Source organism: Coloeus monedula (assembly GCF_965178545.1).
Source record: "Coloeus monedula genome assembly, chromosome: 1".
In the NCBI taxonomy this organism is placed as follows: domain Eukaryota; kingdom Metazoa; phylum Chordata; class Aves; order Passeriformes; family Corvidae; genus Coloeus; species Coloeus monedula.
In genome coordinates, this window is record NC_138781.1 from 35,745,006 (window position 1) to 35,762,814 (window position 17,809).

General features: G+C 36.6%; 1 protein-coding gene across 6 annotated transcripts in view; it reads right to left on the bottom strand.

Annotated features, from left to right (window-relative positions):
• The window catches only part of ANKRD28 (ankyrin repeat domain 28), a gene marked incomplete at its 3' end in the record, with an annotated part of 117,897 nt that overhangs the window by 44,252 nt on the left and 55,836 nt on the right, over positions 1 to 17,809 (bottom strand). For all 6 annotated transcript variants that reach the window (XM_082279319.1, XM_082279318.1, XM_082279321.1 and 3 more), the window contains one exon: positions 7,548 to 7,626. In XM_082279319.1, coding sequence (XP_082135445.1) covers positions 7,548 to 7,626 — 79 coding nt within the window. The remainder of the gene's footprint in view (positions 1 to 7,547; positions 7,627 to 17,809) is intronic.

Here is a 17,809-nt window from a genome sequence, read left to right on the forward strand (position 1 = left end):
AGAAAGAACCACCAAGCTTGTTTTTTCCTTTCCACAACAAAAACTGTTAAAAAAGTTGCAAAATTTCTATATTGGAAGACAAAGTTTTTAAGCAATAATCAGAATAAATGTACTAACAAAAACACATATGCATTTTTAATGTGGGAATTGGGCGATCTACAGCTTTAGATACATTAAACAAAATAACATTTTAAAATTAATAGAGAGATACTTTGCCCTTAAATTTCTCCAAGAAGCCATGCTGCCGAGAATCATTTAAATTTCATAAAGGAGCTTCTCCAAACAGCCTTGTATCTGAGGACATAATTCTCCTCTCGGCTGCTCTTTACTGCCTAGTACATGATTTGGGGAAAATGTCACTGTTCCTCCCTGACCCTTCATGGGCTTCCTCAAACCTATCACAGTCCTACCATGCAACAGTGAGGGAGTTTACAGCCTTGATCATCTGAGGAAAAGCTCTACTCCATACCACTGCAAATAAATGTTATAAAATTGTATTACACCTCTACCAAATAACTTTTGCTTTAAGATATTGCTTCACAGTTTGCTGAAAGGCAGTCTGAACACATGCATGTGTATAACCTACTGCACAGGACTGCCAATGCAATATTATCCCTGTGAAGCTCAACCTGCTGACATGTTAACCAGGGCATTTCTCACATTTCAAATGCCAGCTATGAGCAGTTTGCTTTTTCAAAGCACAGTACAGTGTATCTTAATCCCCACTGTGCAAAACAAAAAAAAAACCAAAACAAAAAACAACCCAAACAAACTGCTCTTCTCCCCCCTCCCTGCCTCTGTCCCTTGGATCTTCCAGACTTCAAGGGCCTGGTCTTAACATGTTTATTAGAACTTCTCATTTGTTTACTGTAAGATTTCTTACACTTCAATTCTTTTAATGCCGTAGAGTTTGCAGGAAAAGGATTAAGGGGCTTGTCAGAGAGAGCAGTCACAATGCTGGAACACAAATAGACAACTTGAACTTAAGAACCAATCATGTAAATGAGCCTCTCCTAAAACATCACCTTCCAAACAAAGCAAATTATTCTTCCGTGTTGGTGCAGTAAGCCAAAACATTAAACAAGATCACCCCTTTCATCACTAATTTTGCTAGTACAGCCCAGTAAGTTTACACATCTAAGTAAACATAAAAGCAGGACTTTTGCTCTGCAAAACATGGGGTTGGGGGAGGGAATGAGAGAGAAGTATTACATAATTTTCTTCCCTTGTCCCTGAATCTTACATTTCATCTTGCCAAGTTGTACTCACAAGACTGACAATTAGAAAGACGTTTTATTTAATAAAGTATAGAAACTACTGAAAAGCTTCGTGATGCTTACTTCTAGCAAACTTATGTTTCAACAGACATATTTTCCAGTTGAATACGTGCACTGATTTACAGAATGATCCTGGGGGGTTTAATTCTACCAGTCCACGTGTGGCAATTGCACATTTAAATGTGCTATTAGCCACCAATTCCTGAAACATACGTTTCTGCATACTTCTTGGTGTCCATATCCTTACATTCCAGTACGAGCTAGCATCTCAACCATCTCTTAGAAAGACAGACAAGGAATGACTGGGCAGGAAATGCTGCAAGGGGCAACCACACATCTCTTCCTTCACCCATAAACCGCCACACAACTCTTAACACTGCCCTGTGTCTCACACCACCTCTGTGTTCTGCTCACAAAAACTCTTGCTGTGACACTCCTCCCCTGCTCCTCTGCACCAGAACTCTTCCTATTTGGAAATGTCCTCAGAAGACTAATGAATGCAGTGGCTGAATTACTTATGTGTCACTAGTTGGAAATAGATTAAAAAATACAACAGAACTGACAAGACATTTTCATCTTTGCTCACAGTACTGACTTAAGTAGTCAATTGCCTTCCACTGTTCTGTTTGCAATCTGTATTTTTAGATTCTCAAGGATGGTATTTTCCTTTGTTATTGTACAAGATGTGCTAGTGACTGAGCAATATCATAACATAAGCAAAGAAAGCAAAAGTGTTTTCATTCAGTTATGCAATACAGACACCCAATGTTCAGTATCTGAAGCTCTGAAATGTCTATTTAGGAAGAAAAGATGTAAATAAGATCTTTATAGAGTGCATTTAAGAAAGTAACAAAATTTGTCTTAAAAACAAGTGTACTGTAATAATTTTAGGAATTACCTTTGGAGAAGTTAGGAACATCTCAGGTGTAAATCCCTGAGAGTAACCACTAGTCCTACTGTAATTAAATTCAATTTATTTATTTTCCTGACAGGTAGTAATACGTTCAGAAGTTCTTCCTTTTGAATGATTCACTTTCTTATCTAGAGACTTTGGAAGTACTCAAACTGGCAAGCAGAAATTCTCAGACTCTACTGAAGAATAAATAGATAGAGAAGAAAACATTTCCTTAGATAGAAAAATATGCAAACAGTCAGGAGGAGACACAGAAGTTTTTAAAGCAAAAGAAGATTTGAGATATGAATTGGAGTAACTAGTATAGAAATTGGGTGTAATTTCCTATTGAAAACTTGGATACATGGAAAATCATTGCTGCAAAAATAATGAGTAAGACCTCATGGAGAGAAAGCCTCTTGCTATTTCAAAGCTAAATGCATAGCAGAAGATCTACAGCATAGTGAAAAAATCTAAGAGGAACAGGTCTGGAATCTTTTGTCAAGACAAAATGATACTTCAAGAACAGTTTTTATTTTTGTTCCTTAAGAAACAAACAAACAAAACCCCTCCCAAACCCCAAAACAACCCCACAAAACCAAAACCAAAAGCACATGGAGATACACTGGCCACAAAAGGGAGGAAATCCACAATCAAGTCAAACCCATCCTTCCAGGATTTTACTGATTTGTCAGTATAAGCCAATTTCCTTTTAGAATGTCATAGTTTCTGCTGCTTCTCAGCTGCCATCCCCTTGAGCTTCAGCGAGCAACATGAGGTTCTCTGACTCAAGCTACTGAGAAATTCTATCTTCTCCTGAGTCAGCTTAATTTTCTCTCCCAAAGAACATCAGAGCTACTTTCTCCACAGCAACTGACTTTTACTGCTGCCAGGGGGAAGTTAGGCCAGCTTGAAAAACATCAGCCAACATCGCTGTCAAAAGAAGAGGAAGAGGTCGAAAGATCCAGTCAGTGTCAAAGGGGCCCCTGTGAAACGCCTTCAGTGCGTGGGTACATCTGCAATCCAAACAAAGGGAGCTTCATTCGGCTGGGGCTGAGATAGCAAGAGCCTTTCAACAGCTGAGCTGTGTGACTGTCATTGCATGCATCTCTAATACTCACAGGGATTCACAATTAGATGGAGGAAATACAGGTAGAGCAGTGTAACACTGAAGGGTCTTTACTGGCTTCCAAAATCTGTTATTACTGTAATAGTAGCTTTCCAGCATCAGGATGATTCTTACATTTTTCAGCTGACCCAGAGGAAACAAAAACTCGGGGGCTGCCAAACCTTAATGAGATTGAGTTTGGCCATACTCATGTAACACTGAGCTTCATGCAGAGAAAATACTGGGTTAAGCAAACATCAATGTGTTGTGTTAGTATTTAAGTATCAATGCAATATAGTAACTAAATCTATTCAGAAGAAAACAACCAACAATTCAAATGTTGATTTTTGTGAATTACATTGATTTCAGTGAAAGCAATAATCATCTGCATGTTAATTTTAGAAAATAAGTGGAAAAAGTTAGTAATCAAAAGAACACATTCTGTGATCACACTCATCTGTTCTGCTTTTCATGTGACACTTCCTGGCACAGTAGACTCTGATGGTATTAAAAATCATGGGACAACTGGACAGAATGATTCTTTTATAAAGCAAGAAGCCTCACCAGAACACTTCATTTGCAGGACTTAAAGAAGAGTTTGATTTTTTAAATCAGGACTTCTTGGAAAGAAGAAAAAGCTGGACATTCAGTTAATTGAGACTTTATTATACTTTTCTACTTCTCAGTAGTTTCCCATTGTTTACACTCTTAAAGTCAGTGCAATTATGCAAAGTAGACAGATGTATTTGTGCATGAGGATGCAGAGCTGTACAAAGGTCATAAAAAGAACAGTAATACAAAAAGGAAAAGGCTTCTAAAATTATGATTCTCGAGTGACTAAAATATAAACTTCTGTTCTATCCTCCTGGATGTTATAAATAATCTTCATGCCTCCTCTTTATTTACTGGTCACCTCCCTACACAACAAAATCTAGGAATGCTAATTGCTTACCAAGCTACAACCCAGCAGTGAGAGATGATTTGAAAATTTAGACTTCCACAGACCACAGTGGTATGAAAAATCTGTTGGTAAGACATTCACATCTGCAGGGGACAAGTTTATTAGTGTTCAGTCTTGAAATAAAAAACAAAAGGCAATCTAAATGTCCAGGCCCAAACTGGGTAAAGCAATTTTCTTTGATGTTTGGAGCCTGTATCCAAACCATCACCTTCAGAGCCCTTGTCCAGGTGAAAAGACAATGGGAAAGGTCACAGAGCAACCTTAAGATTTAAGGAAAATATCTCAAGAATTCAACAACCTAGTAAGAATGCTCTAAAGACTGAAAACTTACTCCAAAAAAAGTCAGCAAAAAGGCTGAATCAGTTTTATCTTCAGCATGTGCAATATGGGTTACTCACGTCTATAGCAAAGTAATATAAAGACATTGTGACTGCAACACATGATCCACAATACATATTTGAAAGCAATGTGGATCCCCTGGAGCAGGATGAAAAAGACGTTCCAGTCAAATTAAAAAACCCTATGTGTAAGTAGTGTATAATAACACTTTAAGAATAGAGAATAATGAGAAAGAATCAAGTAAGAGCCACTGAATAGTGGAAAGATTAATAGTGACTTCAGTAATTTTGAGGTCCAGTTTGAAGAAGGAATAAAAACATCAAAGGAAACAGACTTTGTAGAATAGTTTGCACAACAGAAAAACTGTAAAGTGGTTCCTAGTAACATCCCAGCAAAGCTATGTTAGAGGACATTACAAGTTGCAAAGACAAGCTTTCACAAGGTGAGAAATGCTAGGATGAAAGCAGTCTGTATTTCATTCAATTCCTTGTGCAGGTATGTTACAATAGGTCAGTTAAAGTCACATACACAATTTTTACATGCAAATTTACTGCAGAGGAGATGGTTGCACAGAAATGCTATTTATTCAACAAACCACTTTCCTCAATTTTAAAAAAGAGGTCTTACAACACAACAGTTTTCAAGCCTTGCTGTGGTAATAGAGGTTCTTTATTTGCTCCCTAATGCTCATCTATTAGTATGTAACATTATACATCTGTCTCAAAGGAGAGATTTGATTTCCAGCTGAAACACAACAGATGAATTTTCCTTATCTTTATGAAATATAGAGGATAAATATATTAAATGGAGAGGATAAATATACTTAACCTCTGTTCCCCATCTTTCAATTAAGAGAGCTAAAAGACAAATCATAGCTTGTGCATTTTGAGACACTTAGACCTGATTTCTCTGAGAAGCAGCTGGCTCAGCACTTCTGATACAGCTGAGTGCTCACACTTCACCAACCACAAAGATTTCAAATCCAGCATCCAGAAATGAAGAAGACTAAATTGGTGACTGCTTTTTAAAGAGTTAAGAGGCTTGCTTAAAACTACTGCTTGCAGACAGGTAATATAGATTTGTGCCCAAGTACAGCATAGCCTCGCAAACTGAACAGCCTGAACACTCAGACATCACTTTCACCCTGCAACTGATGTCCCTCTTCACTCACTTACAAATGTGTCAACAACTCACACCTACCTGTGCATCCCTCACTGTACCACCCTGGTTCACTCCCAGTGCAGCCTCTCCCTAGGACTTTCAGGAGGCTGTGCCTCTTCAGCAAGGCACAACATGGTACTGAAGTCCAGAGCACAGCATGTGAGCACAGCAAGGTTGGACTGACATTGCCACAGCTTTCAAATCTTTGGATTTGCAGCTATCCTATGCATTGTTTTGCTGTAAGCAAATCTTAATTTTCATTAAAAAAATGCTGTCTGGGACATATCAATGTCTCACATCATCCCTAAACAATCTGCAGACACTGCAGCACCCACAAGCTCTCCATGAAACTGCTCCATTTTGGATTATTCGTACAGCCCTAATTCTTACCTCCCTTCTTTGTTCTCCATTTTTCCTTATACTTAAACCCATGCCATGTGCCCAAATAGCAGGACTAATACTTCTTCTCCTACCACTGCCCACCAGTCAGGGTCTTGTTTCATTCCCATCTAAACTAGAATTTCCCTTCTTTATAAGGCCTATGCCTGAGAGAGGGGTATATTGTTCTATGACAGCTCTGGTAAATGGACTGTGCTCATCCAAACCACTGAAGATTCACTCTCAGAAGTAGCTGACTACAACTTTGCAAAGTTTGTAACATTGTTAGTTGTTGAAAAGGGTCACTATATATTTTCAAGAATCATCAGAACTTGCCTTTCTTCTTGTTAGGGAAAAACAGCACTTTTTTAGATTTTCAAACCTTGCGCCTCTTCAAAAGCGAACTTTTTTGAACAAAATGTCACTATAGAGTATGTTCATAAGATAGCTATATTAATTAATATCACATCATGCATATTTATTATATGTATATATAATTAAAGAGAGTATAACTAATATATATAATGAAAATATTACATCATCCTAAAATTATAACAAATTAAATTACGCCTAGCAATTTCAGTTGAAGGTCTGGAAGCAACTCCTACAATCCTAAAAGTGGCATGTCCTTAAAGCAGAATTTGTTATAAAGGGTTGATGGGGTAGTGGAAGTAGCCAGCTTTGCACAGGCAAGGTGTGCAATTAAGCAGACTGGAGATTAAAGTAGTTCTGTGGGACTGCTTAAGTTTCATCTTTCTATATAAGCTTAAAGCTCTGTATTATGGATTCAGCCTCAAGCTACCTGTCTGTCCAAGATCAAAGACAATCAATTCAGTCCTTCAGTCATGACGTTCTTCTTCAGGTTTTTGGTTTAGTTTCTTGTTTTTTTTTTTTTTTAAAAAAAAACCCCAAAGTATACTGTTTTACAGAAATTGGAATTTTTCTTAGTACAAATAAATAGGGAAAAAAGATGAGATTTCAACATTTTCAGCTGGTCCTAATCATATTCTGTGCATTTAAGCCAACAGGCAAAGATACTTAAAATAACACAACCAACTCTGGATGTCATCTTCTACATTCAAATGTAATTGCATTTCTGAAGGGCATTTCAGAATGACAGCAATGCTGCTAACATCTACCTATAACATACACACTACTACTTCTTTAAACTAGTGTTGAACTATTGAAAGCTGATCAAGCTACAAATAAAAATAGCTACAACCGAGAAAGCTTTTTACAAAGAAATATTTTAGAGCACAACTACACAGTATTGTAACACTAATAAGTCTGGAACCCAAAATTTCAGTACAAGCATCTTTACTTTCAAGTACATTAAATATCTCAATAAAAGCTACACAAACTAAGATGTACATAAATACTTCTTTGGATGTGCATAGTTATTTGTTTTCCATTAACAGGAACAGAACATACCAGATAAAATAAGTAGTTCAATAATTTCTGCATCTCCCAGATAGGCAGCAGCATGTAAAGGGGTCCTTTTCTCATTATCCTGTGGTAAGAGGGGGGAAAAAAGGTTTTATTTAAAATAAAAAAAAGTATGGTTTAGCATTTTGTATGTTATGAAAAACACTGCATTAAAGTTCATCTTCCAAATACTGTACATTTTATATTTTTAAAAAAGCATAATTACTCTAAAGACATCAGTCACATTTATTAAGACAAGCATGCTTCTCCCTAAGGAGCTCTTAACACCTACACAGTCAACCCCTGTTTTCCTGACACACACAGGATGCTCATCACATCTTTAGATTAATCCACCAGTCATAAATCACCATTCACTTGTCTCCAGAGACAAGAACTCGAGTCTGTTCTACACAGTTAGAAACTGTGCTATTGTCATATGCAACAATTAGCGAGAAACATTTTCTTTGTGAAGTTTAAAGCAATTACAGAAGTTATTATTTTAACAGAAAATAGAAAAGAAGCTATAGTGGAATCCAATTTCAACTCTTTCATTTACTGTAAACAAGTGAAGAAAAGATAGAGGTGAAATTTATTTTGCAAAAAACCCACTCTGCAAGTAACACCCAGTACTTTTAATTAGTTCAAGCTGATCTAAGGTCTTTCTGAAGGTAAGAGATCCAATTTATCAATGCACAATATATACCAATGAAGAGTCTCTTTTGAAAGGTTAACAAAAAATATCTCTCAACTCTTTCAGGATGAGTGCCAATTTCCCTGCACCAGTATACAGCTAAATCAGAAAAATAAGATCACATCACAGTGGGTGATAAAAATGAACAAGAACCAACCAGTTTGCTCTCTGAGGGAAGGCTGGTGAGAAATCAGAAAAGAGACAGATAATCAGTCAGCATCCTGGTTCTGGTCTAAGCTCTGCTTGGATGTCTGGATCTTTTTAGTAGAGTTTCAAATACACTAGGGGTGAGGGATCAAGATTATATGCAGCAAGAAATTTTAAGTGACAAGATATTTCTATTAATTCAACGGTTGTGTCATGACTATCATAAAATTAACACACGTTTTTTTATTGAGATTTTATTGTGAAAAGCATTCTTCTCCCTTGCGAGAGTAACCTTATTTAGTGAATCCTGACTCAAGAGCTAGCATCACAGAAGAATAAAATTAGAGTTCATGGCAGGAAAAATCTTATAGCAAAACTGGAGCTGAGACCCAAGAAGTTCTTCTAAAACTTAAAGGACAACTTCAGAATTCAGAATATTTGAACCACCCCCTCTAAGAAAACACCACCGCACACACAACCCCTTGCCCCAACCAACCTACTCCCTGTTTAGTCCCTGCTCAGAAAAAGTCAAAGCTACACAGTTCACCATATTAGCAGGGTTTCCTAACAAAATTTTCTGAATTACATGCAAGAAATTCCAAATTGAGCAGTGCAAACCTGACACTGATGCACCCGAAGGAATCAATGCTACACTTTTCACTAACACCACATAGTATCTCACCAATTTCTTGCCAGGATGTCTCAAATGCAGCTTACACATCTAGGATAATAAAAGACAGGCCCCTGGCACCAAGGACTTGCTATCCTGAAAAAAAAAAATTAAAAAAAAAAAAAGGGGGGGGGGCAGGGAAGAAAAAGGAAAGGAAAAAGAAAAATACTAGAAGCACGAGGGAAAAAGAAAAGCAATACAAATATTAAACTTGCTTATCCAGCTGAAGGACAGTAAAGACCAGCCAGCAATGAAAATCTGTTTTCATTCCTCCAGTACGGAGGACAGAGCTCTGTAATGCTAAAGAGTGTATAAACTAGAGCTTAAGGAACACATGAGTATGATAGTACCCTGTCCGCAATTTCACCATAGTATTAGAGAAAATAAGATGGGCCATGAGCACATCCTTCTGTAGAGACAGAATTTAGACAGGAACATGAGCAAAAGCTGCATTCCCCACTCAAAGGGCAAAACTGATTATTATAAAAAGGTTCCATCACACTTGTGTTGTTGGTAACTTTGTTATGTTTTGGGTTTTTTTTTTAACATCTCAGTGACACAGTAACTCAGTCCTATCAGTAACCAATGTGACAGAACGAATCAGAAATCTTTCAATAAAACAGTGGACAGAAGGGAGATCTTTATGTAGAAATACACTAATCACCAAGCCACAAATGTATTCCCCTGAAACATCCATGGTCCAAACTTCTGATGAATTTCAGACATATTTCTCAAAAAAATCCAACCTCTAGTAACAAAATTGTTGAGCATCCTGAAATCGCCAAGATACAAACATAAATGCAGCTTAAACACAAGAAACATTTCCACTCCACCACTCCTGTTTCCAAGCTGTGAGTTTCCAGTCATGCAAATATTTCAGTTTTGCTGCTCTTAAGCTGAGAAATTGAAAATACTCAAAGCCCAACTCCCACTTCTGCAGCAGGGAGTACAAACTGGGAGCATACGTATGCAGGAGGTTGGAGATGTCCCTGCTCTCTGCAGCACCAGAGCAGCACTGCTGGGACACTCGGGGCTTGTCACTTTCTGGGTCAACTCCGGAGTTTGGTATTTCAACAATCCCAAGCCCCAGGGTATCCACCGACCACAAATATTCCACATGCTGAGGGTGCTTTGACAGAAGCCCTGGCCTTTCTTTCCCCTCCAGTTTCATAGCTGGCATTTTTTTGATGCTTCCAAGCAATATTTCTAAAATTTAACTTTTCTGTGCAAAAGTTTTTGGTTTCGTATTTAAAAACCTGGTTTTCAGAACTTGTTAAAAGAAGCAGACATGCTGCATTCAGCAACCTCTCATGAAGAAGTTTTTACTTCCACTAAAGGAAAATTCTCATTTTGCTCCATTTGAAGACTTACATTTAATTAGTGAATTTTAATAAATGTTATCTGATTAAAATTAAAAAGAATTCTGTATTTTAAATGCTACTAAAGTACTGCTGAACAGATCAACTACTTTTTATTAAGAAAGTAATAATTTGATGAACGACTTTCATCTGCAGATACAAACTGCTGCATATAAAGGACTACATTAAACAACACTAAGATAGCTTTCAGCTTTAACAAAGAACTTTGGAAGCCGACATCTTACAGCACTGATATTACCATACTAATATAAATACTGGCTCTAACATTCTTCCTTTAATTTCATAAACTTAAATGACACTAAAAGAAAAGTTTCACTAGAGAAGGGATTTTGTACATAATAGTCACTGTTACACAGAATGTAAAATCTAACACTGTTGGTACTATTTAATTCCAAGTATTGCAGTGTTGCAGCAATATTTGACAACACAGAAAAGCAAGTGTTGTGGCACCTACATTTTCCAGTTCAAAAATCTGCAAGGCAAATGGGACTATTACAGCTCTAAATCAGCGGTAATGGTAGTAAGGAAAAAGATCACACTGATTGTATTAAGCAGGTTATACATGGTTGAAAGAGAACTTTCAACTTTTTAAAACTTGTTATTTCCAGTAGAAACAACAAAGGAATTTATATTCCCAACAAGAAACTTGCAAGTTTAATTCCAGATATTGGTCAATGCTGTCATTAAACTAAAAAGCAATAAAGGGGCTCAGTTCTTAAGGAATCAGTTTTCAGAATGATAGTTCTGAGTTACAAAAGCCCCAGCACCATATCTGTATGTACCTTTGGGCTGCATTACGTGAAAAATACATAATCCTGCCATTCCCAGTACTTCCATTTATCAAGTTTCACAAGCATTTAATCTACACAGGAGTTTGCCTAAGATGGCAACACGCAAAATGCATAGGAGAAGGCCTTATGACCCCACTAAAACCAAATTTGGAATAAAGTGACATGGATAGTGGCACTGCGAGCTTCTTCATAAACTCTCCTAACCTAGAACAATGGTAATGCCACCTTTGTCTCTTTCGACCTAAACCAAAAGCTTTAATTGCTTCATTGCTTATTTAATGGATCAAAACTTCTACAATGGACAAATCTATGCTAGTTTAAAGATACAGGTTTCAAACCTACCTCTTTTTAAAGTGTCCTTTGAGTAAGTGTCCTTTGAGATAAAACAATTTATTCCTGGCTTGGGTTCTGTCTCAGTAATCGATTTAGAGTAACCACATACAACTACAGGGAGTTTTCAAGAACTAGATGACTTAAAGGCAGATCCCTTATCCCATGCATATCCAGTAAGACTGCCATAACCAGTCTATGACTTCCCCAAGAGTATATTAGAATATAACTTCAATTTGCCCTTCAAATAGTTCAACATCTACTGATCTGGAATCTTTGAGTTAAAGTATTTTTTGAAATAGACTGAATGCAACTTTCCCCTTCATAAAAACTCTATAGCCTATCTGCTCTTCAAAACCAAATTTTGCAATAACACTTTACACTCTCATTATTTCATGATCACACTTACAAAATATCATTTAATAGGTGTTTTGTGCTGTAGGACTTGTCATCTGTCTGCTTCTAGTACCATCTGTTCCTGGTAGAAATCAATCCTAAATACACAATCACAAATCTTAAACGAGTTTCAATTCCAACATACCCTGCAGTAGCTTTAACAAACATTCCTTTTAAGTGAGACTGGGTTTAAATGTAATTCTTAGTGGATTTTTCAGTTAGTTTGGAGAGACGGGACTTTTCAACCAGGATGATGTGTAACTCCTGAGTTGGTAGAAAATGTGTAAGAAATTATTACAAAGCATTTCCAATCTTTGATAGTGTTCAGTACCACAGTGTGAAGTCCCAGCGCTACTCTCAGGAGTCATTAGAACAAACAAATTTTAGTTACAAATTTTGCTACAGTTTTTAGAAGAATCATTTCCTCAGGTGGAATAACTGTCTAACTAAATTTTTTGTTCCCATATGAAAACAAACCCCCCATGTAAATATATGGCCTCTACATTCCAACTTTAAACTTCTAAGAAGTTTACTTTAGGTACTTGATTCCAGACATGAGGACTAACGCTTTGGAAGTATGTTCAATCACAACAGGGTCTTAAAAATGCATAGCTAGCATTTGACAATTAGTGAATTGAAACTAGAAGAAAAAGATTAAGTACCAGACTTTCAAGACTTGTAAATATGTGAGAAATTAATACTGTATCCCTACCCTACCTTAACTGTAATTCATCTCCTATTTCTTTGGATTTTTTTCTTGTATTTTTAAATCATTTCTCAGAACTTTGCATTGTCAAAAATTAACAATTTTCTAACTAATTTTGTTGACATAATTTTTGGAAGCAAAAATTTTCTCACCATATTTCTCACCACGTTTCAAAACTAAGATGCGTATGCAATATAGAGAGCAAGCTAATGTTACACTAATGGTCTCTTGCATGCTTAAAATATGAAGAAAGCATGACAGTAACCACAAAAATAATACATATTACATGGCTAACCACAACGTATCCTTTGAAGTCACACAATAGCTACATTTCAGTTGAAATTATTAGATTTGTCATACTGACTGCATTAATTTCTTGAACTAATTGTCATGGCTCCTATTGTATGAACACTTGTACTGCATATGAAAGAAACATTTTTGAAAGCCCAGTATTAAACTTTCACTAGTAAGACCTTATCACTTCTCAATACATTTCAGAACATACCCTCTTCAAGCCATCTATTAGGAGGGCAGAGCAAATCTAGACCTCCAAACAATCACAAAAAACCAGGGAGGAATCTTTGCCCTTTTGCTCATTAAGACAGAGCAATCACTGGCTCAAGAGACCTTATCTTGCAGCAGAAAAGAAGTGGTTTTAGCTACAAGGGTCATGCCAGCTGTAATCTGCCAAACCCCACTGTTGTTTCTAGTTAAGGTCTTCAGTACCAGTTTAATAGTGCATTCTCTTTACCTGTTTCTAGCTGATACTAATGATAATATTAACAACAACAATAATAAAAACTGCCACACCATGGATTAAACCACAAAATCATTTACTCATGACTATCACTCGTGGCATTGTGAGTTTGTGGAGGCCTTAAAAAAAACTGGATAGCAGCTGTAGGTTACAATAAAAAATAAAAGGTAAGCCAGAAGAGAACTACAAAGTAGCCTGGAAAAAGGTCACCAGAGCACCATTTTATGACAAACCAAGAGTTTACCTGAACATAAATCATTCTAAACACTCGCATTCCTCGAGAGCGCAGGCTCACAATTTTCTAAATTGCCACAAGGAACAAAAATAAAAAATAAAATCCCACGGTAAGATAATTTTGAGTAGTTCTACACTGACCCACAAAACAACCAGGAAGCACCATACTTGTAGCATGTTAGAAGAAATGACTACTAGCTATATAATTGCAAAGGAGACACTAACTTTCCACTCCAAAATCTGATTTTCCAAATATCAAAATCAAACACTCAGCAACTGCATATGGTCAGATTTTGCATATGGGCTTATTTCAGAAACAGGACAGAAGTTTAACTTGAGTCTAGGTGAATGAGATGAGCAAAACTGGAGAAACCCATGCTGAGTGGCATTAAAAACTACAAAAATTTAAAAATCTGATCTATTCTGATGTCATTACATATGGCAGTCTTAATTGGCTAAGAAATTTGGCTATAAAAACTATCAAGCTATATTCACATTTCCACCATGAGAAATGAATGAGTAAAAGCAACAACAGGGAACCTTGGTCAGAAAACCTCCTTCTCCTGAACAATAAGTTATCTGTCATGGTGAAAGCCTAAGGGGGAAAAAAAGTATCACATATGCCAAATTGGAATTTTAGCGTCTATAAAAACAATGACCAACTATAATGTATTTCATAGGCAAACAACTGTCCTTTCCTTTTCTGACTATTGGAACATCCCAGGCAACCAAGTTCCTTTCCTAACACGAAACCTGAGGAATATCTATAGTTTTACAGAAAAAAGGTGAAACATTTGAGTTTCACCTTTATCTAGGGGAGAGCAGAATGACACTGTCTATTTGCGCACCATTCCACATTGCATGCACACAAGTGCAACTCCCCTCCAAGAAGGAAGCAGGGAAGAATTCACATTGCATGGCTTTGTTGCCTGGACATACTCTGCAGTTCCAAAAACATCCTTGTTTAGCATGATGCCTCTAGGCATTTTTAAAATGGAATTTGTGACTGAATTTAAAGCTCAAATTCACAGCAAAGCACTAAAATCCATGGAAAATAATTTACTTCCCATTGAGCTAATGATTCTAGTCAAATAATAAACATAAAACTGATAAAAATCTCTATCCTTACTGAACCACTGCATACAATTAACACAATATAAAAACTTATAAACAAAAAACACATTGAAGGTTTGGTTCATTTCTAACATGCTGAACACTAAAAGCAATCTGGTGGGAATAATTTAAAATTAAGTTTGTACAGAAAAACATTGTTATAGATATATTTTTATATATATATGATAGTGACATATTGTACTGGAACATTCACTTACATTCAACCACTTCTTATTAAAAATTCCTTTTTATAAACAAGTAAGATAGCTCATTTGTATCTTTCTAGTATTTTTAAATAATACCAGAAAATACCTTTTACAAAAACTGTATAAAAAATACCAAGAGTTCAAGTCATGTGAGCAAACATCAGATCCAAACTACTCTTGTCTAAAAGACAATTTAGTTTTTAACTTTGGCACAGAATAGAACAACTTGACAAGAAGAGGACAGGAGAAAATTAGCTTTCTTAACTTTTCCTGAATCCCAAACCTTAATGTCCATAGAAACCCAGCAGAGTGATATTTCAAATGTAAGTTGATACTACACTACAAAAAAAGATTGGTAAAAAAGGAACCTGAAGTTCAGAACAATTCATGTTGTTAAATAACACTATTCCAGACATCTTTAATTAAAAGGGTTAACTTCAAATGCTGTCCTACATCACAACAATTAGGTACAAAACACCATTCAGGTGTTAATTGTTTGAAGCCCTGTTCCTCTTAAAAGAGTGGCCCCAAAAGAAAGACACACAGAAGCAAGTCAGTAACATTTAGAGCAAGAAACAGCTATTAAGCATCAAACTCCATCTAAGATTATGATTGCTGGACCTTACAGCCAGCTAATGTCTCATTCAGAACGAGAGTAAAAAATTCTCATTTAAATATGTACAGTAGAAAAACCCCAACAAGTTCTTTTGATGTGGTTAAGATGTTTAAAAAGTGAGATTCAGTACTTGAGTATGTCTTGTTCACATATGAGAACAAGGAGTGCTTGAGGTGTTCTGGTAGACATTGCATTGTTATTTCTCTTAACTAAAGAGGTTCACAGCAAGAAGACTTTTTGACTCGTTGTCAAGTATTTCAAGAAGCAGATTTTGAAACAACTATGCATCTCTGTATTCTTCCACTTCCAAGTAATTCAGCTCAAAACCATTTATCTTCAATTATTCTTTTTGAAAGTACTGAGTCAGAGTGGTTTTTGGAAATACACATCTTCTCATACCCTTTAACCTTTATGTACCATGCAGGTTTTGTAATACTGCTATCATAATTCTGCTGGTCAGGTTCTAGAACTTGGGTACAGAACAAGCAAAGCTTGTAAGAAAAGCTAAACCCAGGTTTTAACATGCTTCTACATTTTTACATGCTATGTAGACATTTTTACACAACATATAAATGCTTCTGGCTGGATTATGAAGACCAGGATTTCTTGTGAGCAAACTCAAGCATTCATTCGGATATTGGATAAGGACCTGAATAACTAAGCAGGTTTTGTGAGCTGCTGCTCCCTTTCACGGAAAAGTTCCAACATCAAGAACTGGTCCCATTTATCACTAATAAAGGTTACTGAATTCTTGCCCAATACATAAAACAAATAAAGAGCTATTCTGTACCCTTTGGTAAGAGCAACTTGATCTCACAGTGCAGCTGAGGCACTTTGGATGTCTTTTCCTTCCTTTAACTCGGGAATAAAAAAAGAGCAACTTTTAGGGCCAAGAGTATTTGTTAGCATGCTAGATCCCTGTAGGGGAGAGAGCAAAAAAAAAATCCACTGAAATTAAAAAATACCCAACCATTAACCTCTAGAGCATTCAGAATTCTGCTATATTAAAAAAAATAAACACACAAAACCCTGACAACAACCATCAAAAAAAACCAAACACAAAAAACCCCAAAACAATAATACATCATTGAAAATACTTGCCCTTGGCTTTATCCTTCCCAAACACCAGTTATATGATTTGTAAACATTTACCTGGTATGTATGGTAGAAGAAAGAAGAAAACCCCAGCTTTTAATCAGAATGCAGTTGCTGGTAAGAAAAATGATAGATAATTCTGAAACTATTTCTGAAAAAAAAAAGCAGTATGAGGAAACAATGGATTTTCCATAATGAGAGTACAGTGCTGTGGAGCACATTATGTAACCCAGCCTGTGCTCACAGAGTGGGCTGGAATAGGGGCACTGCCTCATCTTACAGTGTCATCATCTGAAATGTTTGAGGACACAAATAAGAAAATATGCCAAGAGAGAAAACAATACAGGCTCTGTTTATGCTCCAGTGAAAGATCACACACCACACTAGGTAAGGTATGCACATCTCCATCACAGTTTAAATCCAGCACATTACGTTCGGGCCACTGACACTTTTGTTCAGAAAAGCTGGGGTTTCTGCCCTTTTCATTGCAAAGGCAAGTGCTCGAATGACAACGACCAATGTAAAACATATCTGTCCCACTGACTGCATTGTCTTGCTGACAGGAAAAGATGTGCATTTCAGGTAGTATGTTTAATGTTAGCACCTCTTCTTGGAGCAAGCCAAAACATGTTCCTGGTGTGTGTTAAGTTAAACAGCTTTACAAAGTAAGGTCATCTAGTTGGAATATGCAAAGCCCTTCTGTTAAGAGGCCCTTGCACCATTCTGAACTTCAAACAGCATACAACACAATTCATGCTAATTCAAAGGCTAATTGTTAGATAAGAAAAATCCTGCAGAACACATCTCTTCTGAAGAACAAGAGTAAAATGAGAGTAAGAACAACTTCCACCCAACAACAGTCTGCAATGGAAAATGAAAAGACCCCACACTGATCACAGGTCACAAAAGAAACCCAATAGCAAGCCTCTGATAGTGAGGATAAAAGTTCATCTAAAACTGCCGATTACCTTAGGATCAAAGTATCTTATATGCACTATTTCTTAGGCTAAGTGGACATGAGATAAGCTTAGAAGATGACTGTCATTATAGGAAAAGCTTGCAACAACTAAGGCAAGATATTTGCACTCCTTCGAAACAGCAAGTCAGCATCATGTAATTTATTTGTAAGTTACCATA